We start from the raw sequence: 26,006 nt of genomic DNA on the forward strand, positions 1-26,006 counted from the left end.
AGTATTTGTCTTTTTGTGACTGGCTTATTTCCTTTAGCTTAATGTCCTCAAGATTCATCCATGTTGTACAGCAAATGTCAAAAGTTCCTTCCATTTTAAGGCTGAAGAATAAACACTTGTATGTATATGCCACACTTTCTTTATCATTCACCTGTCAGTGGACATCGATGGAATTGCTTCCACCTTTTGGCTATTTGTGCATAATGCTACTGTGAACATCAGTGTAGAAATATCTGCACAAGTCCCTCCCTTCACTTCTTTGGGGTATTTGTAAATTTAACAATGAAAATTAAAATGATATATATATTTTTTGGCAGTAGGTAAGTTGCTTGTAACATTTATATGGCAAAATAAATAAGAGTAGCAGTGACATATCTGAAAAGAGCAGTAACAGGTAGGAATCAGTCTTATTAGAAAATAAAACAAAGTTAAAATTATTAGAACCTTGTGGTAGTGCTGAATGTATAGACAGAAAATCAGTGACACAGAATGGAAGATCTAGCAACAGACCCAAGTATATATAAGAATTTTATGTATGAAAAGTATAGCATTTCATGTCACAGGAAAAATGACAAAATGATTCAGTAAGTTCTATTGGAACTGGGTAGTTGTCTAGGAGATTTTATACATATATAGACATACATATATATTAAACTTCAGGAGTGTGTGGTTTTTCATCTTTTTCTCACTGCTATTTTCCTTTTTTTATTTTTAAACTTTTTGGAATATTTATTTTTAATTTTTAATATTTTTTAAGGTTTATTTTTATCTTTAATTTTTTGTAAAGATTGCATTTATTTCTTTTTGAGAGAGAGAGCATGAGCGCAAGCACAAACAGGGAGGGGTAGAGGGAGAAGCATACTTCCCGCTGAGCAGGGAGCCCGACGTGGGATTCGATCTCAGGACCCCAGGATCATGACCTAAGCTGAAGGCAGAACGTAACCGACTAAGCCACCCAGGTGTCCCTGAAGATTTATTTATTTTTATTTGAGAGAATGGGGGAAGGGCAGAGGGAAAGGGAAGGAAGAGAATCCCAAGCAGACTCCCCAATCAGTGGGGAGCCCAACTCAGGACTCGATCTCATGACCCTGAGATCATGACGAGCTGAAACCAGGAGTTGGATGCTTAACCACCTGAGCCACCACCCAGGCACCCCCTCACAGCTGTATTTCCTTTGAGAATAAAAAGATGCCATTGTTTTTCACATTTGAAAAAAAAAAAAAAAGATTCTTTGATTCTACTTTGTCTTCTAGCTCTGACCCCCCACTTCTCCGTTTCCCTGTTGTTTTTACTTGATTTTACATTTTTCTCTTTAGATTAGCCTTTAAACCCATTCCAATCAGGTTTTTGCTCTCACACTTTACAGAGAGTGCTGTTGCACAGTTGCCGGCAATGCCACGGTGCCACCTCCAGCAGAGAAATCCATGTGCTCATTTCTGTTTGATCTGCCAGCAGCAAGTGGCAGTCGGCTCCTGTAAAGTTGGGTTCCTCACCTCAGCTGCAGCGTACCACATATTCACTTGCGCTCTTTCTTATTGTCTCTCCCCGCCCCCCTCCCCTGTTGTTACCTTCTGGCTCCTTAGTCTTTGCTAGCTCTTCTTTATCCTGATGTGGCCGTGCCCCAGTATTTGCTGTTAGTCCTCTTATTTTCCGTTTCCATTCACCCTCACCTGGCTGTGTCAGCCAGCCTCGAGGCTTTAAATATCTGTGTGCTGATGTCTTCCAGATTTGACACTTCCTGCTCACACTTCTCTGTTTGGTGATCAGAAGGCATTTCAGTCATACCATGTCCAAAACAGTACAAGCTGGGGGTGGGGGGCGGGCGAGGCAGAGAGAGAAGCAGACTCCGTGCTGAGCAGGCAGCCCGACACGGGGCTCTATCCCAGGACCCCGGGATCATGACCTGAGCCGAAGGCAGACACCTAACCGAATGGGTCACCCATGCACCCCCAAATCTGTGGGGTTTTTTATTGTCTTTTTCTTCCATTAAAATATAAGCTATGCCAGAGCAGGAATTCTTGTCTTTATTCTTTGCTCTATCTCCAACGCTGAGTGGGTACCCAATATATATTTGTTGAATGAAGAATTAGTTCACATACCTCTTCTGCATAAAACCTTCCAATGGCTTCCCCTCTCTTGGACTAACAAAAATTTGTCCACTCTGCCTCTCTACTTCCTGCCTGACCTCACTTTCCTCGATTACACCAGGGAAACTCCTGCCTCAGGGCCTTTGCTCTCACTGTTTCCTCTTTGGGATATTATTCTTTTCTCAGGTAGCTGTATACATTCCCTCCTTAAGGTTTCTGTGCAGATGTGGTCTTCTCAATCAGGACTTTCCCTTTTTTTTTTTTTTTTTTAATATTTTATTTATTTGATAGAGACACAGCAAGAGAGGGAACACAAGCAGGGAGAGTGGGAGAGGGAGAAGCAGGCTTCCTGCCGAGCAGGGAGCCCGATGTGGGACTCGATCCTGGGACCCTGGGATCATGACCTGAGCCGAAGGCAGACGCTCAACGACTGAGCCACCCAGGCGCCCTCAATCAGGACTTTCCTGACAACCTGTTTTAATATTGTAAGTGCTTTCCAACCCTAGTCTTTCCTCTTCTTCCATGCTCTTATTTTCTGCATAGCACATTTCACATTCTGAAATACTGAATATTTTACTTACCTTTTTATTGCCTCTACCCCGCTCATGCATTAGAATGAACTCTCCATGGTGAAAGGGATATTTTCACTGCTATTATTCTTTGTACTTAAACAGTAGGTACTTATTAACTGTTTTCTGAAAAAATGAGTTCTTGATTCAGCAAGAATTCAAGATGTAAAGTAGATAAAATCAGCAGTGTTCTCAAATATCATCAATGTAGAGTTAGAAAATCTAACAAAAATTTATTCATGAAAGTAATGTTATTTGTGAAATATTAAGAATTAAACTTGACAGCAAGTGTTTGGGATCTATTTTGAATAAGATTATAAATACCCGGTAACACCAAAAAGTTTAACTAAATAGATAAATTTGCTTGTTATTGTGGCGCTAATGTTACTGTTGAGATATATTTTTTTTTCCCTACCTTAATATACAAAGTTAAAGCCATTTACAGTTTTTTGAAATTTCAAATGGATCTCAAGGCCACCTGGAAGTCTACATATGCAAAAATAATCAGGAATCCTTATGAAAATGTTCTAAAGTTAGTGGCTTGGGATTTGCAAGTCAGTGAATATACAAAAAACCATTGAATTTGTGCTCTAAAAGAGGGAATTTTATGGTATATGAATTATATCTCAATAATGTTATAAATAAAATAGCCAAGAAATTTCTACAGGAGTACAAAGAAAAATTAGTCTTTTCAAGTATTAAAAGTTTTTATAAAGTTATAGTATCAATATATTGTATTAGTGGCTCAATAATAAACATAAATGTGAGTGAAGCAAAATGGAGAGCTTAAAGAAAGACCCAAATATGAATAAAATAGGTGATGAATGTATTTCAAGTAAATTAACATGAAGTGAGTAATGGAAAAACTCCTTTTGAGGTAAAAGCTGAGTGCTACTCACAGATTATTTTCAAAATTCTAGATAAGTAATTTAAAGTAAAAAGAAAAAAAAGCATTCATTGAAAATGTGGTGAAGATTATTGTCTTCAGGAGGGCCTGACCTTTCCAATTATGCTTTGAAAACAGCTGTAGAGCTAAAGAGACTATTTTATTGACTGTAATGGTTAAGAGCTTTGACTGTGAAATGAGACTAGGTTTAAATCATACCTCAGTCACTTACCTGGTTAGGTGACCTTGGGCTGATACTATCTCCACTTGACTCTTGTTCCTACTGAGGTTAATCATAGTAGCTGCACCAAGTAGTTGTGGGGGTTCACTGACAGCCTGTGTGAGGTGCTTAGTTGTTTTTCATATGTACTTGAACACATAAAAGATTGTAACTTTGTAAGAAATCTAACAGGAAATGGAAATACAACTTGATAAATTGGGGGAAATATGTGTAACATGAGAGAAAAAAGAACTACTATTTCTAACATACTGAGGGCTCTTCTAAATCAGTAATGATAAATTCCACAATGTAGAAAGATAGTAGGGACAAAGGACTTTGAACGGTTATTTCCGTGCTGAAGAAATACGCATGGCCAGCAAAATCATGTGACAGGACATTCAAAATAACAGGTAATAAATGAAATGTAAATAGAAATACAAAAAAATCTTATAGGCTGTGGAAATCTTAATCACTGACAATGGGAATACACAGTCTTCTCTTCACATTTAGAACATTGACATCCCACCAAAAAAACTCATAGCATAATATAAACAGTAAACAGAAAACTGCAGACTGCACATGAACACAAACCCACAGTTAGGGCAAGTTAGTACATGCACACATAGCCTTTACATCCAAAAAGCTATAGATACTGAAACCATCTGAAAGATTTAAGTGTTTAAATGGGCAAAAAGCCATTTGATAAAAACAGGACAATAACAAGTAGATTTGAGGGGCGCCTGGGTGGATCAGTTGGTTAAGCGACTGCCTTCGGCTCAGGTCATGATCCTGGAGTCCCAGGATCGAGTCCCGCATCGGGCTCCCTGCTCGGCAGGGAGTCTGCTTCTCCCTCTGACCCTCCCCCTCTCATGCTCTCTCTCTCTCTCTCATTCTCTCTCTCAAATAAATAAATAAAATCTTTAAAAAACAAAAACAAAAAAAACAAGTAGATTTGAAAATTATCTTAAATAATAATCTAGAAATAATAGCATTTGAAATGAAAACTTAATGAACTTATTGGAACAGTAAATGGGAGACAGTAAAATTACTGAACATAACTCCAACCAAATCACCCAAATTGGCAATGTTTAATTTCAGAATTATCAGGGTCGGGTTGTCAGATGGTATTGTTTCTGCTATAAGGATTGCCTGGGCGCCTGGGTGGCTCAGTCGGTTAAGCGTCTGCCTTCGGCTCAGGCCATGATCCTGGATTCCTGGGATCAAGTCCTGCATTGGGCTCCCTGCTCAGCGGGGAGCCTGCTTCTCCCTCTGACCCTCCCCGCTCTCGTGCTCAATCTGTCTCTCTCATTCTCTCTCTCAAACAAATAAATAATAATTTTTAAAAATCTTTAAAAAAAAAAAAAAAGCATTGCCTAACAATGTAGGAAATCACAAATCCTAAATCAAGTGTTATCTTGATTTGCAGAAATGTATTGTTTGTACAGTCTGGATTTTTATAATGAACTTTTTTTTTTCCTTTAAACTTTTTTCCCTTTCGTGAATAGCTGGTCCACATGTGTAAATAGTACATTTATACATTACATTATATATAAATAGTTATTTATTGTGTATCCCTTTAGATCTAGCAGTTCTCTGAGGGAAGTAATTGGACAGGTAGGCAAAGATTTATGTAATTGGATGATCATCATATATTCATAATGAAAAATAACCAGAAATTATTTTAAAAGCAGCAAGTCGGAGATTGATTTTATGAATTATGGACTATTATGAAACCAGTGAATCAGTACTCTAACTCCTGATTTATTTGCACAGAGAAGTGTTTCCTTGTATCATTTAAGTTAACTGAGCTACAAAACAAAAAGCATTTTGGGCCCATTTTTATAAAAGAATGTACATGTGCATGTTATTGTGCGTGTGATGGAAATATCTTAAATGTAAAACTGTATCCATGGATGATAGTATTTTTGTCTCTTTTTAAATAAGCATACCTTTATATTTGGAAGAAAGCTCTTTTGAGGTTGAAAAAAATTACAGGCCTAATAGGATGCTTTGATACAATAACTTTTTCATTGGCTAATATATAATATACTGTCTTAAAAATGGTACTTATTATTACTAGTTGTCATTTTAAAGGGTTCTTAGAAATATAAGAGGAGGAATGCCTGGGTGGCTCAGTTGGTTGAGCGTCTGCCATTGGCTCAGGTCATGATCCCAGGGTCCTGGGATCAAGTCCCGCGTCAGGCTCCTTGCTCAGCGGGGAGTCTGCTTCTCCCTCTGCCTGCCACTCTCCCTGCTTGTGCTTTCTCTCTCTCTCTGTCTCTCTGTCTCTCTCTCTCTGACAAGTAAATAAATAAAATCTTTAAAAAAGAAAGAAAGAAAGAAAGAAATGTAGGAGGATAATATCACCTGTACCAAATGTAGTTTTCAACATTTTATTATCTCATCAATTGTTTATCTAATATCAGGATTTGGAGGAAAAGATCTTTGAAACCAAAACCAAATTATCTATGGATGTCTTTGTTGTTGTTGTTGTTTTTCTCTCTCTCTCTTTTTTTTTTAAGTTTATACAACTTTATTTTTTTTATTAACATATAATGTATTATTTGTTTCAGGGGTACAGGTCTGTGATTCATCAGTCTTACACAATTCACAGCGCTCACCATAGCACATACCCTCCCCAATGTCCATCACCCAGCCGCCCCATCCCTCCAACCCCCCTCCACTCCAGCAACCCTTAGTTTGTTTCCTGAGATTAAGAGCCTCTTATGGTTTGTCTCCCTCTCTGGTTTTGTCTTGTTTCATTTTTTCCTCTCTTCCCCTATGATCCTCTGCCTTGTTTCTCAAATTCCACATATCAGTGAGATCATATGATAATTGTCTTTCTCTGATTGACTTATTTCGCTTAGTATAATACCCTCTAGTTCCACCCACGTCGTTGCAAATGGCAAGATTTAATTTTTTGATGGCTTCATAATATTCCATTGTGTATATATACTATATCTTCTTTATACATTCATCTGTTGATGGACATCTGGGCTCTTTCAAAAGTTTGGCTATTGTGGACATTGCTGCTATAAACATCGGGGTGCACGTACCCCTTTAGATCACTACATTTGTATCTTTGGGGTAAATACCCAGTAGTGCAATTGCTGGGTTGTAAGGTAGCTCTATTTTCAATTTTTTGAGGAACCTCCATACTGTTTTCCAGAGTGGCTTTACCAGTTTGCATTCCCACCAACAGTATAGGAGGGTTCCCCTTTCTCCACATCCTCGCCAACACCTGTCGTTTACTGACTTGTTCATTTTAGCCATTCTGACTGGTGTGAGGTGGTATCTCATTGTGGTTTTAATTTGTATTTCCCTGATGCCGAGCGATATTGAGCACTTGTGTCTGTTGGCCATCTGGATGTCTTTGCAGAAGTATCTGTTCATGTCTTCTGCCCATTTCTTGATTGGATTATTTGTTTCCTGGGTGTTGAGTTTGATAAGTTCTTTATAGATTATGGATACTAGCTCTTTATCTGATATGTCATTTGCAAATATCTTCTCCCATTCTGTCGGTTGTCTTTTGGTTTTGTTGACTGTTTCCTTTGCTTTGCAAAAGCTTTTTATCTTGATGAAGTCCCAATAGTTCATTTTTGCCCTTGTTTCCCTTGCCTTTGGTGATGTGTCTAAGAAGGATTCAATGGATTTTGATGGATTCCTGTCTCACATTTAGGTCTTTCATCTAATTTGAGTCTATTTTTGTGTGTGGTGTAAGGAAGTGGTCCAGTTTCATTTTTCTGCATGTGGCTATGGAGACTTTTGGGTTTTCCACATAAAGTATCATCAGCAAAGAGTGAGAGTTTGACTTCTTCTTTGCTGATTCAGATGCCTTTTATTTCTTTTTGTTGTCTGATTGCTGAGGCTAGGACTTCTAATACTATGTTGAATAGTAGTGGTGATAGTGGACATCCCTGCCGTGTTCCTGACCTTAGGGGGAAAGCTCTCAGTTTTTCCCCATTGAGAATGATATTCGCTGTGGGTTTTTCATAGATGGCTTTTATGATACTGAGGTATGTACCCTCTATCCCTATACTCTGAAGAGTTTTAATCATGAAAGGTTGCTGTACTTTGTCAAATGCGTTTTCTGCATCTATTGAGAGGATCATATGGTTCTTGTTCTTTCTTTTATTAATGTAGTGTATCACATTGATTGATTTGCGAATGTTGAACCAACCTTGCAGCCCAGGATTAAATCCCACTTGGTCGTGGTGAATAATCCTTTTAATGTACTTTTGGATCCTATTGGCTAGTATTTTGGTGAGAATATTTGTGTCCATGTTCATCAGGGATATTGGTCTGTAATTCTCCTTTTTGATGGGGTCTTTGTCTGCTTTTGGGATCAAGGTAATGCTGGCCTCATAAAATAAGTTTGGAAGTTTTCCTTCCATTTCTATTTTTTGGAACAGTTTTAGAAGAAAAGGTATTAATTCTTCTTTAAATGTTTGGTAGAATTCCCCTGGGAAGCCATCTGGCCCTGGGCTCTTGTTTGTTGGGAGATTTTTGATAACTGCTTCAATTTCCTTTGCTGGTTATAGGTCTGTTCAGGTTTTCTATCTCTTCCTGGTTCAGTTTTGTTAGTTTATAGTCTCTAGGAATGCATCCATTTCTTCCAGATTATCTAATTTGCTTGCATATAGTTGCTCATAATATGTTCTTTTAATTGTTTGTATTTCTTCAGTGTTGGTTGTGATCTCTCCTCTTTCATTCATGATTTTATTTATTTGGGTTCTTTCTCTTTTCTTTTTGATAAGTCTGGCCAGGGGTTTGTCAATCTTATTAATTCTTTCAAGGAAACAGCTCCTAATTTTGTTGATCATTTCTACTGTTCTTTTGGTTTCTATTTCATTGATTTCTGCTCTGATCTTTATTATTTCCCTTCTCCTGTTGGGTTTAGGCTTTATTTGCTGTTCTTTCTCCAGCTCCTTTAGGTGTAGGTTAAGTTGTGTATTTGATACCTTTCTTGCTTCTTGAGAAAGGCTTGTATCGCTATATACTTTCCTTTTAGGACCACCTTGGCTGCATCCCAAAGATTTTGAACAGTTGTTTTCACTTTCATTTGTTTCCATGAATTTTTTAATTCTTGTTTAATTTCCTAGTTGACCCATTCATTCTTTTTTTTTTTAAGATTTTATTTATTTATTTGACAGAGAGAGAGACAGCGAGACAGGGAACACAAGCAGGGGGAGTGGGAGAGGGAGAAGCAGGCTTCCCGCGGAGAAGGGAGCCCGATGTGGGGCTCGATCCCAGGACCCTGGGATCATGACCTGAGCCCAAGGCAGACGCTTAACTGACTGAGTCACCCAGGCACCCCAAAATTACAGGGTTTTTAATTAACTTCTTTGATTTTATATTATATCTCCTCTCTTCCAAAATTTTGGTTCGTAATGACATTTATATAGTAACTTATTTGATCTATTTACCAATTATCCATCTATCTAGGTTCAAAATAATTATACCGATATTACCACTGATATTCTCACTGGATGCAATTTAAGATTTTTTTATGGGCAGTTTTTTGTCTTTAAAACATGTAGCTAAATACTATGTTTTAAAGTAATTGAAAATAAAGGCGCCTGGGTGGCTCAGTTGTTAAAGCGTCTGCCTTCAGCTCAGGTCATGGTCCCGGGGCCTGGGGTCGAGCCCTGCATTGGGCTCCCTTCTCAGCGGGAAGCCTGCCTCTCCCTCTCCCACTCCCCCTGCTTGTGTTCCCTCTCTCGCTGTCTCTCCCTCTGTCAGATAGATAAGTAGAATCTTAAAAAAAAAAAAAAGAAAAGAAAAGAAAGGCGCCTGAGTGGCTCAGTCAGTTAAGTGTCTGACCCTTGATTTTGGGTAAGGTCATGATCTCAGGGTTGTGGGATCGAACCCCGTATGGGGCTCTGCGCTTAGTGAGGAGTCTGCTTGTCTCTCTCTCCCTCTGCCCTTCCCCCTACTTGTGCTTATACACTCTCTCATCTCTAAAATAAATACATAAATCTTAAAAAAAGGTAACTCAAAATAATTGTTTTCCATGTAGCTATGTAGTTAATTTGATGTATTTGTTTACATTGTTTCAATATTTAGAGATTTGGAATATTTTTCTATATGATATAATTTTGTTTCTTAAATATTTAAAACAGTAATTGCAAAGTTAGAACCATAAGCAAATGCAGAGAGATCTAACTTCTAGGTTTCTTTCCTCCCTCATACGTTACCATTTTCGTTCATCTTTGTTTTTTTCTTCCATGTTTAATATAACCAGGTATATATTCATATTTCTCTATCCTGCTTTTTTCATCTAACAGTATATTCTTGAAGAGCATCACAGCAGTACGTTGACATCTCTTTTTTTTTTTTCCAGTTTCATAGTACTCTGTTGTACAGATATACTTTGGTTTATTCAGCTACTCTCCTGTAGGTAATCATTTTAGGGATTTGCTATTAAAATAGTGGTAGGAGCACCTGGCTGGCTCATTCGGGGTAGCATGTGACTCTTGGTCTCAGGATTGTGAGTTCAAGCCCCATGCAGGGTATAGAGATTACCTAAAAATAAAACCTTAAAACATAGTGGTACATTTTATGGCTTTCTGTAGCCGTTCTATTTCTGCCAATGTGTCTTGGAATAGATCTCCCACAGGGGGATTCCTTGGTCACAGGTATAGTTCATGTAGGTGGTAGTTTCCCAGTTCTCACCTATCTCCCTGCTGTAGGAGTCACCCCATGTTACGTAGAGTTCATGTCTGGATGCTTGAGTTTGTGTTTTGTTGCTGTGCCCTGTTCCATTGGTTCTTTTGTCTTTTCATGTGTCAGTTCCATACTGTTTTCATGATAGAAGCTTTAAAAACATTTGATCCAGTTATTCCCTTGCTTTTCTTCTTCTTATGTTTGGGTTGGGGGGCAGAGGGTGGAGAATCCTAAGCAGGCCCCACAGATGCGGGGCTCGTCTCACAGTTGAATCGTGACCTGAGCTGAAAGTAAGAGTCAGACATTTAGGCAGCTGAGCCACCAGGCGCCCCTGCTTTTCTTCTTTTTAGATTTTGCTAGTTATTCTTGCTTGTCTGTTTTTTCCAATGAATGTGATAATTTTTCTTATTTCTGAAAGAAATCTTGGTGGTATTTTTATTGGGATAGTGTTAAATTTATAAATTTGCTTAGGGAAAAATTGTCATCTTTATGTCTTCTTATCCACGAACACAGTATATCTTTCCGTTTGTTCAAGTCTTTCTATTTCATGGTTAACAAGAACTTTGTCAATTATACTTCAGTTGTTAAAAAAAAAAAAATCTATGCTGAAGGAAAAAAGAAGAACTGGAAAAAAGAACTCTTTTTTTTTTTTAAGATTTTATTTATTTATTTGACAGAGAGAGAGAGGGAGAGAGCACAAGCAGGGGAAGCAATAGGCAGAGGGAGAAGGAGAAGCTGGCTCCCCACTGAGCCAGGAGCCTGATGCGGGGCTCAATCCCAGGACGCTGGGATCCTGGGCTCGTGACCTGAGCCGAAGGCAGACGCTTAACTGACTAAGCCACCCAGGCGTCCCAGAAGACAACTCTCTAATTGCTATCCAAAAGTAAAACAGATTGCTCTATGAAGTAACGAATTCACTTGTAAAGTATATGGTGAGGATTCATGAACTGGATAACAATTTATGTTAATGACTTAAAAGTTATTTCCTAAAATGTTATATAAAATACATTCTAAAGAAAATACGAATGTATTTCATTGTCCTTTTAATTCTTGTCACTTAAGAGGGAACTGGAGTGACTACTCATTCAAGACCGTAAGTGAGAGTGAGCTAAAGGAGTGGAAGTGGGTGGGGTCGTACAGTGCTGGTTGGAAATCTTTGAAATCAATGAAGGAGGTAGGCTGTGATCGATTATTTTAAAAGAGGACCATGGGATATTGTAACAGTATTTCTCTTTTCAGAAACAGTGTATTTGTATGCTAATGTGTATTTAGTTTAAAGTAAAGTAAGAGTAGACTGGTAATTTGCCTTTTTAAAACAATGTCAAAAAATAATAGGGATTTTTCTAAATACTGAGTAATACATAGGTTTATATGGTAGGTTGGAAGTCAGCAGAGAACATTTTGCTGGCCTCTGACAGCAGCAGAGGAACTCACATCCTGTGACACAGTGTAACATTCATCAGGTTTTTTTTTTTTTCAAAAAAAAGCACTGTTGCCTACCTTTTATCTGATATGTGATCAGTTGGTTTGTTCACTTGTAATGCTAACCTGAAGTGATAGAAGGTTTACTCTCTCTGAATCCTTTTTCTTGTTCAAATTTTAGGACCCTTCAAAGTTGTACAAGAAAACAGGTGATGTTGCAGCCGTTGAATGCCAATCTGAAGAGAGCATCCATCTTCATTCACAGGGAGAAAACAGTCCTTTGTCTAAGAAGCTTTCTCCAGTACACTCAGAAATGACAGATTACATTAATGCGGCATCATCTACTCTTGCTGGTAGCCGGGATCCTGATTTAAAGGACAGAGCATTACTTAATGGAGGAACAAGTGTAACAGAAAAGTTGGCACAGCTCATTGCAACTTGTCCTCCCTCTAAGTCTTCCAAGACTAAACCGAAGAAGTTAGGATCTGGCACTACTGCGGGACTGGTTAGCAAGGATTTGATCAGGAAAGCAGGTGTTGGCTCTGTAGCTGGGATAATACATAAAGACTTAATAAAAAAACCAGCTATCAGCACAGCAGTTGGATTGGTAACTAAAGATCCTGGGAAGAAGCCAGTGTTTAATGCAACAGTAGGATTGGTCAATAAGGACTCTGTGAAAAAACTAGGAGCTGGCACTACAGCGGTATTCATTAATAAAGACTTAGGCAGAAAGCCAGGGACTGTCACTACAGTAGGACTGCTGAGCAAGGATTCAGGAAAGAAGCTAGGAATTGGTATTGTTCCAGGTTTAGTGACTAAGGAATCTGGAAAGAAGTTAGGACTCGGCACGGTGGTCGGACTGGTTAATAAAGACTTGGGCAAGAAGTTGAGTTCTACCGTCGGCCTGGTGGCCAAGGACTGTGCAAAGAAGATTGTAGCCAATTCAACAATGGGATTAGTTACTAAGGACATGGGAAAGAAACTAGTGAGTTGTTCTATGGCAGGACTGGTCAGTAAAGATGCCATAAACCTTAAAGCCGAAGCACTGCTCCCCACTCAGGAACCACTTAAGGCTTCTTGTAGTACAAACATCAGTAGTCATGAAAGTCAGGAACTTCCTGAATCCCTGAAAGATAGTACCACCAGCAAAACTTTTGAGAAGAATGTTATACGGCAGAGTAAAGAGAGCATATTGGAAAAGTTCTCAGTTCGAAAAGAAATCATTAATTTGGAGAAAGAAATGTTTAATGAAGGAACATGCATTCAGCAAGACAGTTTCTCATCCAGTGACAGGGGGCCTTATGAAACCTCAAAGCATGAAAAGCAACCTCCCGTGTATTGCACTTCTCCGGACTTTCAAATGGGAGCTGCTTCTGATGCATCTACAGCAAAATCCCCTTTTAGTGCAGTAGGAGAAAGCAATCTCCCTTCCCCATCACCTACTGTATCTGTTAATCCTTTAACCAGAAGTCCCCCTGAAACTTCTTCACAATTGGCCCCTAATCCGTTACTTTTAAGTCCTACCACAGAATTAATGGAAGAAATTTCTGAATCTGTTGGCAAGAACCAGTTTCCTTCTGAAAGTACCCACTTGAACATTGGTCATAGGTCTGTGGGTCACAGCATGAATATTGAATGTAAAGGGATCGATAAAGAGCTAACTGATTCAAAAACTACACATATAGATATTCCAAGAATAAGCTCTTCCCTGGGAAAAAAGCCAAGTTTGACTTCTGAATCCAGTATTCACGCAATTACCCCTTCAGTTGTTAACTTCACTAGTTTATTTAGTAACAAGCCCTTTCTAAAACTTGGTGCAGTAACTGCATCTGACAAACACTGCCAGGTTGCTGAAAGCCTCAGCTCTAGTTTGCAGTCCAAACCATTAAAAAAAAGGAAAGGAAGAAAACCTCGGTGGACTAAAGTGGTGGCACGAAGCACATGCCGGTCTCCAAAAGGGCTAGAACTAGAAAGATCAGAGCTTTTTAAAAATGTTTCATGTAGCTCACTATCAAATAGTAATTCCGAGCCAGCCAAGTTTATGAAAAACATTGGACCATCTTCATTTGTAGATCATGACTTCCTTAAACGTCGATTGCCAAAGTTGAGCAAGTCCACAACTCCATCTCTTGCTCTCTTAACTGATAGTGAAAAACCATCTCACAAGGCTTTTGCTCCTCACAAACTATCCTCCAGTATGTGTGTCTCTAGTGACCTTTTGTCTGATATTTATAAGCCCAAAAGAGGAAGACCTAAAGCTAAGGAGATGCCTCAACTGGAAGGTCCACCTAAAAGGACTTTAAAAATACCTGCCTCTAAAGTTTTTTCTTTGCAGTCTAAGGAAGAACAAGAACCCCCAATTTTACAGCCAGAAATTGAAATTCCTTCCTTCAAACAAAGTCTTTCTGTGTCTCCCTTTCCGAAAAAACGAGGCAGACCAAAGAGGCAGATGAGGTCACCGGTCAAGATGAAGCCACCTGTGCTCTCGGTGGCTCCGTTTGTTGCCACGGAGAGTCCACGCAAGCTGGAGTCTGAAAGTGACCACCATCGAAGCAGCAGTGATTGCTTTGAGAGTGAGGATCAGCTTCAGGACCCAGATGATCTGGACGACAGTCATAGGCCAACTGTCTGCAGCATGAGTGACCTTGAGATGGAACCAGATAAAAAAATTTCTAAGAGAAACAATGGACAGTTAATGAAAACAATTATCCGCAAAATAAATAAAATGAAGACTTTAAAGAGGAAGAAACTGTTGAATCAGATTCTTTCAAGCTCTGTAGAATCAAGTAATAAAGGGAAAGTGCAATCCAAACTCCATAATACAGTGTCAAGTCTTGCTGCCACGTTTGGCTCTAAATTGGGCCAACAGATAAATGTCAGCAAGAAAGGAACCATTTACATAGGAAAGAGAAGGGGTCGAAAACCAAAAACTGTCTTAAATGGCATTCTTTCTGGTAGCCCTACCAGCCTTGCTGTCCTTGAGCAAACCGCTCAGCAGGCAGCTGGTTCAGCATTAGGACAGATACTTCCCCCTTTACTGCCTTCCTCTGCTAGTAGTTCTGAGATTCTTCCATCACCTATTTGCTCTCAGTCTTCTGGGACGAGTGGAGGTCAGAGCCCTGTAAGTAGTGATGCAGGCTTTGTTGAACCCAGTTCAGTGCCATATTTGCATTTACACTCCAGACAGGGCAGCATGATTCAGACTCTTGCAATGAAGAAGGCCTCAAAGGGGAGGAGGCGACTCTCTCCTCCTACTTTGTTGCCAAATTCTCCTTCACACTTGAGTGAACTCACCTCTCTGAAAGAAGCTACTCCTTCTCCCATTAGTGAATCTCATAGTGATGAGACCATTCCCAGTGATAGTGGAATTGGAACAGATAATAACAGCACATCAGACAGAGCAGAGAAATTTTGTGGACAGAAAAAGAGGAGGCATTCTTTTGAACATGTTTCTCTGATACCTCCTGAAACCTCTACAGTCCTGAGCAGTCTTAAAGAAAAACATAAACATAAATGTAAGCGCAGGAATCACGATTACCTCAGCTATGACAAGATGAAAAGGCAGAAACGAAAACGGAAAAAGAAATACCCCCAGCTCCGAAGCAGACAAGATCCGGACTTTATTGCAGATCTGGAGGAATTGATAAGTCGTCTGAGTGAAATTCGAATCACCCATCGAAGTCATCATTTTATCCCCCGAGACTTGCTGCCAACTATTTTTCGGATCAACTTTAATAGTTTCTATACGCATCCTTCTTTCCCCTTAGACCCTTTGCACTACATTCGAAAACCTGACTTAAAAAAGAAGAGAGGGAGACCTCCTAAGATGAGGGAGGCAATGGCTGAGATGCCCTTCATGCATAGCCTTAGTTTTCCTCTTTCTAGTACTGGATTCTATCCCTCCTATGGCATGCCTTATTCTCCCTCACCCCTTACAGCCACTCCCCTAGGATTAGGTTACTATGGAAGGTACCCTCCCACTCTCTATCCTCCTCCTCCTTCTCCTTCTTTCACCCCCCCACTTCCACCTCCTTCCTATATGCATGCTGGTCATTTACTTCTCAATCCCACCAAATACCATAAGAAAAAGCATAAGCTACTTCGACAGGAGGCCTTTCTCACAACCAGCAGGACTCCCCTCCTTTCCATGAGTACCTACCCTAGTGTCCCTCCTGAGATGGCCTATGGTTGGATGGTCGAGCACAAACATAGGCACCGTCACAAGCACAGAGAACACCGTTCTTCTGAGCAACCCCAGGTTTCCATGGACACTGGCTCTTCCAGATCTGTTTTGGAGTCTTTGAAGCGCTATCGATTTGGAAAGGAAACTGTTGGAGAGCGATATAAACATAAGGAAAAGCACCGATGTCATATGTCCTGCCCTCATCTCTCTCCTTCCAAAAGCTTAATAAATAGAGAAGAACAGTGGGTCCACCGAGAGCCTTCAGAATCTAGTCCACTGGCTTTGGGATTGCAAACACCTTTACAGATTGACTGTTCGGAGAGTTCTCCAGGTTCATCCCTTGGAGGGTTCACTCCCACCTCTGATCCAGCTAGCAGTGACGAGCACACAAACCTTTTCACAAGTGCAAAAGTGCAAGGCAGCTGCAGAGTTTCAAACCCTAACTCCAGTGGCCGGAAGAAACTAACTGACAGTCCTGGACTGTTCTCTGCACAGGACACTGCACTAACTCGGCCTCACAGGAAAGAGCCACTGCCTTCCAGCGAAAGGGCGGTACAGACCATGACAGGTAAGGCGGTGATTTCTTCGTTTCCTTGTTATTTGTGTGCGAAAAGAAGGCTATTTTGCCTGCAGGTTGCCTGATACATGTATGTGAACCTTTAATAGATCTACTGGTTTTTGGTTTGTTTTTGTTTTTATAAATAAATGTGGAATGTTGTCTTCAAAGTTCTCATTTTCAATAGATGTGAGAAGTAAGGTATGCTTTTGCAATAATTTTGAATATTGAGAAGAGATATTATAAAAACAAATAACACTCAACTTTTGGAAACCAGGAAAAATGATTCTTTCTTATGCAGAAAGGCCATTACACAGTTTCTTCAGTGATAAATGGCTCTTAGATATCTGTTAGTAGCTGTGCAGGATTTTTAATATATGCTAATCTAATAATTATAAGTGATTTTATGTTACAGGAAGAAATGTTGTTAACCCTGTATGTCTCATAATAAAAGTCTAAGCATTCAAAATTATCAGCTTCGTAAAAGGTAACAATATTCAGAGGGACTTCATTCTGCAGAGTTATCTCTAGATATCTTCATAAAAGCTGCTTCAAATGTATATAAAATGACGTGAAGCAAATCTAGATAATAAATACATTTGTAACATCTACAAAGTGTCTTAAGAAGTGAAACAAAGATAGAAAACAAGAAACAGGCAGCATTGCCCAATCGTGTAGAAGGCATCTCTAATCAGAAGTTCTTTATCAGAGATCTCAACTCTGGGAGTTTGTAAATTAACCCTAGGGAGTCCATAGAACCTCTCTTGTTATAAATAAAATTATGTGTATGTATGCTTGTGTGTGTTTTTCAGGAGAAAATCCATACATTTCATCAGATTCTCTAAGTAAATTCTCTAAGCCTCTATATCCATTCCTATAAAATGGTAATAATAAGGTAATCATGACAAGTAATGAGATTATAGTGTTTACTGAAGGGGTTTGCACATAGTAAATACACAGATGTTAATTGGTAGTAGTTTTCCCCCAAAGATTAAAAACTTGTGCATGAGAGGAAATGATAAACCCCTCAGAGATAAGTTTTTGCTCCTGATGTTCATTATTCATGAACTTTTAAAAAAACTAAAAGCCATTTTGGTTGAGAAACTGAGCATTCTTTAGTTTTTAACAATGTAATAAAGAGAAAAAAAAGTTCCTAAACTTATAATTAGATTCATTCAGTAAGTACTTGATAAATATTTAATCAACAACAGTTATTGAATATCTGTCTGCCAGGCATTCTACTTTGTGGGCCCTTGTGATATATTAGGGAATAAGGGATGCAAGTTCATTGTTCTCATGCAACTTACAATGGAGGAGAGGGGTAATAAAAAAACTTACATGTTAAATGTCATTAAAAATCAATAAGGGGATATTAAAAAAAAGAAGAAGAAGAACAGGGTCTATGAGAGTGTGGAATGGGGGCCTAACTCAGCAAGCCATCCTTGAGAAAGTGACTCTAAACTGTTTGTTACGTGAAGGATGAGCAGCAGTTAGCTGGGAAAATGGGATTCCACTTACTCATTTATTCATTCATTCATTCAATCCTTCCTTTATTTATTAAATTCTAAAACACGTGGTGCTGTTCCTGGCGTATAGTAAAGACATGATGTCAGGCCTCATTAACTTTCAGCTTTAGTGAAGGAAGACACAGCGTAGCAAGCATGCAGATAAAGGCATAATTGAGGAAAAACGCCATCAAGTTAATGCAACAGTGTCAAGATGGATCATTAGGGGAGGGGGACACCTATTTAGATAAAGTTACTAGTTATGGCCCAAGGACAAAAAGTTGAAGGATGAGAAGCCCCTGGCTTCTCAAGCTGAGGTTTCAGTAAAGAGCACAGTTGAAGGTCCTGGACGAAGAGCTTGGATGTTAGACTCTGCGGCGGGGTCACTGTGGTCGGACAGGAACACAGAATGGTTCCAGAGTTGTGGCAAATAGAGAAGCCAGACCGTGTCCGCAGAGTTTAGGTTTTATACTAGGCTTAGGCAAGGGACAGAGGGGTGTTGATTTTAGATTTGCTTTTTTAAAAGATCATTCTGGCCCATGTGTGAACACTGCACTGCAGAGGAGAAAAATAGCTATAGGGAGACTGGTTTGTAGGTGGCGCGGTGGTCTGTCTGGAGGAAACGGTGGCACTTAGGTGAGCAGCTGGTCGACTTGTGCAAGCACACTGGAGAGGCTGGTGCCAGCCGGGAGGAGGCACACATTTAAGGAGAGCACAGTTTTCACTTTTAATCTGCGTAACCTTTGGGATGCCTTTAGAACATTCAAGTGGAGATACTGAGCAGGCAGTTGGAGATCTAGTTCTGGAGCTCAATAAAGATGTTTTGGCTGGAGATAGGGCCATTTCACTAGGAGGTTTTGAGAAACTGTCAATATCATTCACTGAAAATAAAAGGGCTTCTGGAAAAGATAAAGCTGGTAGCAGATTCGCCAAATGTATGCAACTTTGTAACCAGAGCACCAAGAAAAATAATTCTAGAAAATGCCAGCAGCAGTTAAAAAGACAAGTTGTTTAATAAATAGATACTCCAGTAAACATAGGCTTTAACTTTTTAGGAAATAAAAGTAACTTGATAGAAGGGACTATAAAGAAGGGTTGAAGCTGCTCAGCTGGAGACACACAAATTGGCAAATAAATGAAGTGATGCCACATATGGCTGGTTCTGGTTTATTGTCCTTGTTTGGGTTTTTGCATGGAGATTGGGGGAAAGCACAGGATGAGCACTCGTCAGAAAATCTCTGACCCGCTGGAGCCAAGAAGAGGCATATGGGATGAATGATGAATGGGTACTGTGAAGAGAAGTGCATTGCTCCATGGTTTACTCCATTTCGTTTGTGTGAATATATTCTCTTCCACTGTTAACTTGGTGCTTCAGAACATTAATGTGCTTTGAAAAATCATGTGTGGACTCGCACAATTTCCATATTGTCCTGGTATTCTTCTCTTTATCAGTTATGTGTGAGCTCTTTCACTGTACTATTAAAAAAAAAAAAAAGATTATAAATTTACGAACCGTCTGTGTATCTGTCATCGTGTGATGGATGGTGCTCCCCTAAGGAGGGAGTACAGAGTGAGAAAGGAGGGCCTAGGACCGCCCTGAGGAACTGCAGTATTTAAAGTAATGATTAGGGGCCCCTGGGTGGCTCAGTCGTTAAGCGTCTGCCTTCGGCTCAGGTCATGACCCCAGGGTTCTGGGATCGAGCCCCACATCGGGCTCCCTGCTCTATGGGAAGCCTGCTTCCCCCTCTCCCACTCCCCCTGCTTGTGTTCCCTCTCTCGCTGTGTCTCTCTCTGTCAAATAAATAAATTAAAATCTTTAAAAATAAAATAAATAAATAAAGTAGTGATTAACAGCCATTTGGTTTATCTGGGACCCTTTGTGATCTCTTCTGTTTTTAAAAAATTAATGCTTAAGTTTAAAAATCTGGAGATTTCACATAAGAGTGAAAGTCTTCTGAAGTCTGCTTTTCTTTAGAAGAAAAATCAGAACATCTGGCAACAGTTAATCCACATTTCCTGGATGACATCAGTGGCTGTGTCTCAGTAGTAGCAGGCCCCCCGCCCCCCCACCCCCCGACCTTGGTTGGGATATGCATTCTTCAGCTCCCCTCAGTCCTCCGTTTCCTGTAGTTTTCTGTACCTGGCCTGGTTCAGATGTTCAAGCAGGGTATCTGTCTCTAAGGAACATTTGAGTTCGAGGCCTCTAAGAGTTATGAGAAGGAACTTATAGGAGGTGTAGGATTGAGGTGAAGGTGAGTGAGAAGACAGATGAGGTGGTTGAATGTATTATCTACGTAAACATTAGAGTCACCCAAGAGACCCCTTACAGGAGGTGGGCTGGAAGAATAAATGTGAGCCTGGTTTCAGTGTCCTCAGGAAATGAGATAACCAGTCTAATACAGGAAAATATTTGCTTTAAGAATAAGAACTTGTCTCCTTCCCCTTTAAAAAAATAACAAAACCATTAAGGTCTCTCTGAAGTCACTGTTCTGACACTAATTTTGTACCATAACTGGGTGTCCTACAGTTCAGTTCTGATACTAGTTACCTGGAGTTAGGAAAGACCCAGCAAGTTAAGAGCAAAGTCCTTCAATGACCTACCTTACTGTGCAGGGCAAGTTTCAGTGACCCAGTCCACCCACACTCTGGTCTAGCCTGCTACAAATTTGAGGCTTCCCACAACCCCTCAGTTGTGATAATTTGGTAGAACGACTCAGAACTAACTGAAACCGGGCACCTGGGTGGCTCAGTTGGTTAAGCGACTGCCTTCGGCTCAGGTCCTGATCCTGGAGTCCCTGGATCGAGTCCCGCATCGGGCTCCGTGCTCGGCAGGGAGTCTGCTTCTCCCTCTGACCCTCCCCTGTCTCATGCTCTCTCTCTCAAATAAATAAATAAAATCTTTAAAAAAAAAAAAAAAACTAACTGAAAGCACTGTACTTAGGATTACAGTTTTATTATAAAGGATGCAGATCAGGAATTGAAGAGATTTGTAGGGCAACGTCTAGAGTGGAGAAGGGGACACACTGCTTCCATGCCCTCTTTTTGTGGCATCTGGCTGTGTCGCCTCCCAGCACATCACTGTGTTCACCAATCAAGATGCAACACCGGGCCTCTGGGGCTAGAGTTTTTATTGGGCTTAATTACATCGGCATGATTGAGTAAATCACTGACTGTGTAATTGAACCCAATCTCTAGCGCCTTTCCACTCACTGTAGATTGGGCTGGCCCAAAATCTCAGTCCTCTGATCCTGTGATTGGTCTTTCTAGTGAGCAGCCCCATCAGTGAGGCTATCTTGGGGCCCACCTTAAATCACCTCTTTGGCATAACAAAGACACTTCTATGACTCAGGAAATTCCAAGGGTTTTTGAAGCTCTTTGCCAGGAATCCGAGACAACAGATAAATTATTATATCAAAAGTCTGAATTCTTCTGTTAGCTTGTATCTTGGAGCCTGTCTATCTTCTTCACAGTCACTCTTTTGATAAGCAGACAGAAATGTGTCTAGATTTTTTTTTAAGATTTTATTTATTTGAGAGAGAGAGACCATGAGAAGAGGAGGGGCAGAGGGAGAAGCAGACTCCCAGCTGAGCAGGGAGCCCTGAGATCCTGAGATCATGACCTGAGCCAAAGGCAGTCACTTAACCAACTGAGCCACCCAGGAGGCAGCCCCCTTCACAGTTATTGTCTATTGTTTGCCAGGAGCAGAGGATACAAGCATGAATAAAATGTCATTTCTTGCCATCAGGAATTTACAATTCAGCAGAAAACATAGACATGTATACAAATAATTATTGATAGCCCCAGGGGCATCTGGCTGGCCCAGTCAGTTGAGCCTGTGACTCTTGATCTCCAGGTTGTGAGTTTGCGTCCCACGTTGGGTGTAGAGATTACTTAAAATCTTAAAAAAACAAACAATTATTGATAGTTCCTAAAATGGAGATATTCACAACATGTTTTGGGGGTAGAGAAGAGAGGGACTGAGGAGATAGAAAGACGTTTTTAGTTTAGTGTGCAAAGAATAAAGGGTGAAGACTATTGCTTACAGAGAAATAAGCTTTTCCGGGTCTTGGAGATCTGATAGTGTGCTTGGGTAACTGCAGACAGTCTGATATGGGACCCAGGAGATGAGGCTGGAAAGATAGGCAGGAGACAGATCATAAAACCTCTTGTTTATATAAGATACCAAGGAGTTAAATAGGGTTTACCCTATAGGCAATGGGAAGTTAAAGGTATTTATTTATTTATTTATTTATTTATTTAATTTTAATGTATTTATTTTAGAGAAAGAGCATGAGCACGAGCAGGGGGAGAGGCAGAGAGGAGGCAGACTCCCTGCTGAGCAGGGAGCCCTATATGGGGCTCCATCCCAGGACCCCGGAATCATGACCTGAGCCAAAGGCAGATGTTCAACCGACTGAGCAACCCAGGTGCCCCGAAGTTAAAGGTTTTAAAGAATGATTTGCTGAGATTATATTGACAGCACTATGGTAGATGGACTGGAAAGATATCAGGTGTACCAGTTTGGGAATCGTCCCAGCAAAATATTATGGGGGCCTGAACTAAGGTAGTGATGAAGAAAGCATAGAAGTCGATTTTAAGAAGAGGTGAGGAAAGGGGGAGATTTTAGAATGTCTGTAAGATCCCTCTTTTCAGGAATTGGTTGGACAGCCCTGTGACTGAACGAAAGGGGGCATACAGGAGGAGATGGTTGGAGCAGAAAGTGGATTTGGGTTTCATGCTGGTTACTGGGATATGGAGATCTGTAGCTCAGAAGAGAAATCAGCCTGAAGATAAACGTTTTCGGGAAGTGATTGTGGAAGCTGTGAAAGCTCCCTGGAGACAGGGAGCACGCTGGGTTTGTCCTAAGGGGAGTTTACAGTCAGCGTCAGGTGCTGCAGAGACTGGTTAGAGAAGGACGGAAAGTGGACAGTTTGGTTTAGTATGTTATCTTTTGTGATCTCAGCGGTTTGTATAGTGGTAAATGTTAGATTTCTGAGGAAGTGCACACAGAATTCTTACAGCTTTAAATTTTGTAGCAATTCTGGTTTATTATTTACTCGTAATTACACATTCTGTCAAGAAAATATTTGCATCTTGTCAGTGAGGTGATTGTTTCAGTGTCACATAATTATTCTTAAAGTGAAAAGAGCATAACTAAACTTTGTTTTTTTAATTTTTTTTAAAGATTTATTTATTTTAGGGATGCCTGGGTGGCTCAGTCATTAGGCGGCTGCCTTTGGCTCAGGTCATGATCCCAGGGTCCTAGGATCGAGCCCCACATCGGGCTCCCTGCTCCGTGGGGACGCCTGTTCTCCCTCTCCCACTCTCCCTGCTTGTGTTCCCTCTCTCGCTGTGTCTCTCTCTGTCAAAAAAAATACATAAAATCTTTAAAAAAAAAAAAAAAGATTTATTTATTTTAGAGAGAAAGAGTGCAAGCAGGGGAATGGGGGGAGAGAGAGAGAATTCCAAGCAGACTCCCTGCTGAGCACGGAGTCCCACATGGGGCTTGATCTCATAACCCTGAGGTCATGACCTGAACCAAAACCGAGAGTTGGACACTCAACCCTCAACCAATTGAGCCACCCAGGTGCCCTTAAACTTTGTTATTTTAAATTGACCTCAGTCTTAGCAGCTGATATTTTTTCTAGACATAATTTGGAGATAGATTCATTATACATTAATTGGTATCCTGTTAAAATATCCAAAAAACTACTTACTATACCATATATTACAAAATTGCTAATTACCTTCTGGACATTATCCTGAAATAGCTTCCAGTGGCCAAAGCAGAAATAGTTTAAGCAACAAAATTAGTAATGACAGTATGGATTATAATGTAAAGAATATGTAAATACCCACTATTCAATGTTGATAAAAATAAATGTATGGGGCGCCTGACTGGCTCAGTCAGAAGAGCATGCAACTCTTGATCTCGGGGTTGTGAGTTCAAGCCCCATGTTGGGTGTAGAGCTTACTTGGGGGGAAAAAATACGAGTACTTGATTAAATAGATCAGTGGAGGAAAGGACAAATCCTCCTTACGGAAGAATTCCAAATATTATATGTAGACTATCCTCTTCAAGGAGGTGGAGCTTAATTCCCCACTTTTTGAATATAGACTGAACTTAGTGACCTAAGGCCACATAACAGAATACAGAAAGGGTAAAATAGTAACTTTATAATGGAGAGGCCTAGCAGACAGCACCTTAACTGGGAGCAAGTTCAGTTTGACCAATGATAAATCAGAGGGCAACATGTACCCTCTGATACAATGTAGTAGTCTTTCCAAAAACTCACATCCCCAGTACTCTTTTGAAAAACACAGGCCCAGTCTAATAACACTAAAACAAGCCCAAAAAAGGGACATTATACAAAATATGTGACCAGTACTCCTCAAAAGTATTAAGGACCTGAGAAAACAAGGAAAGATTGAGAAACTGTCTTAAATCAGAGGAGATTAAGGAGACATGACAAGTAAATACAATGTGATATCCTAATTTGGACCCTAGAACAGGAAGAGGACAGAAGTGAAAAAATTATGTTAAAGTTAAGTTCATAGTTTTGGCAAATGTACCATAGTTATATAAGAGGTTAACATTAGGGGAAGTTGGGTAAAGGATATATGAGAAGTCTTACTTCATATTGTCTTTACAAATCTTCTGTAAATTTAAAATTACTCCAACCAGTTTAGATTTTTTCTTAAAGCAGAGTATTGGGGCACCTGGGTAGCTCAGTCTTCTAAGCGTCTGCTCAGGTCATGGTCTCGGGGTCCTGGGGTCAAGTCCCACATTGGGCTCCCTGCACAGTGGGGAGTCCGCTTCTCCCTCTCCCTCTGCCCCTCCCCCACCCAGTGAGTGCGTGTGCGTGTGCGCGCGCGCGCAGGCTCTCTCTGTCTCAGCTAAATAAAATCTTTTTAAAAAAAGAGTACTAATTATTGAATGAAGCCTATCTCAACTGATAACTGATTAAAGAAAAAAAAAGATGTTTGTATCGAGTAGATTTATCATTAAGTGTCCGTTGGCATAAAACAGGCATATCTGATTATGTTGATGTGAATATGAGAAAAATGAATAAAATTAGATCGGGGCACAGGTAGGAAGGATAGTCCTTCCCAGGTAGTCTGAAGCAGGGTCACTAACCTTCTCTTGTTTCATAGATGGGCAAACTGACAATTACTTGAGCAGATTTGGATTAAACAAATTAAATTGCATAAAGCTTTAAAAAGGGTAACAGGTCTAATTATTTTATAAATGATGTTTATGGGGTGTTTAGCTTATTTTAACTTATGTACCCTTCTATAGTAACTGTTACAGACTAATGGTCTAAGACCCGCCTGGTACAAATGGAATTGTAGTGATTTCACATGGAAGCCAGGCCAGGCTTTCTAGCTTCATCCAGTCCTCATAACTAATTCAAGTTAATTAAGTATGTATTTACGTTAGGTAGACATCAGATAGTAGGCCTAACGGGAAATAGTTTCTGACCTGGAGAATCACATATCCATCCCTATTTTTCAGCATTTTCAACTCATGGTTGGCTGTACATGTCAGAACCTGCAACCTGATTTCAAAATGGGGAGAGTGGTAGCATGGGGTTATTTCCCATTTATAGCTTACAAATTATAGATGTATAAATACATATACACATACATACACACCCACATACATATTTAAAAATAGGTTTTGACAATTATTTTGTCCCCCAAGCATAAATTAGAGCTAAATTTTCTTTTTGTTTGGAAAAAAGTATATTCATTGTAAAAGCATAATAGTCGAAGTGACGTATACTGTGTTTTTCTCTTTTTAACTTAAGACTGTGCGCATTGATCAGAATTTTCTGATTTACGACAATTTCACCAGCATGTATAAAGATACACCCAAAAGTGAAGTGTGAACATGTGGAGATGAGGTCAG

General features: G+C 39.9%; 1 protein-coding gene across 6 annotated transcripts in view; it reads left to right on the plus strand.

Annotated features, from left to right (window-relative positions):
• Positions 1-26,006, plus strand: part of ASH1L (ASH1 like histone lysine methyltransferase) — a 193,922-nt gene that overhangs the window by 53,825 nt on the left and 114,091 nt on the right. For all 6 annotated transcript variants that reach the window (XM_078078563.1, XM_078078561.1, XM_078078559.1 and 3 more), the window contains one exon: positions 12,032-16,601. In XM_078078563.1, coding sequence (XP_077934689.1) covers positions 12,032-16,601 — 4,570 coding nt within the window. The remainder of the gene's footprint in view (positions 1-12,031; positions 16,602-26,006) is intronic.

This window comes from Halichoerus grypus, chromosome 7 (genome assembly GCF_964656455.1).
Source record: "Halichoerus grypus chromosome 7, mHalGry1.hap1.1, whole genome shotgun sequence".
NCBI lineage: Eukaryota > Metazoa > Chordata > Mammalia > Carnivora > Phocidae > Halichoerus > Halichoerus grypus.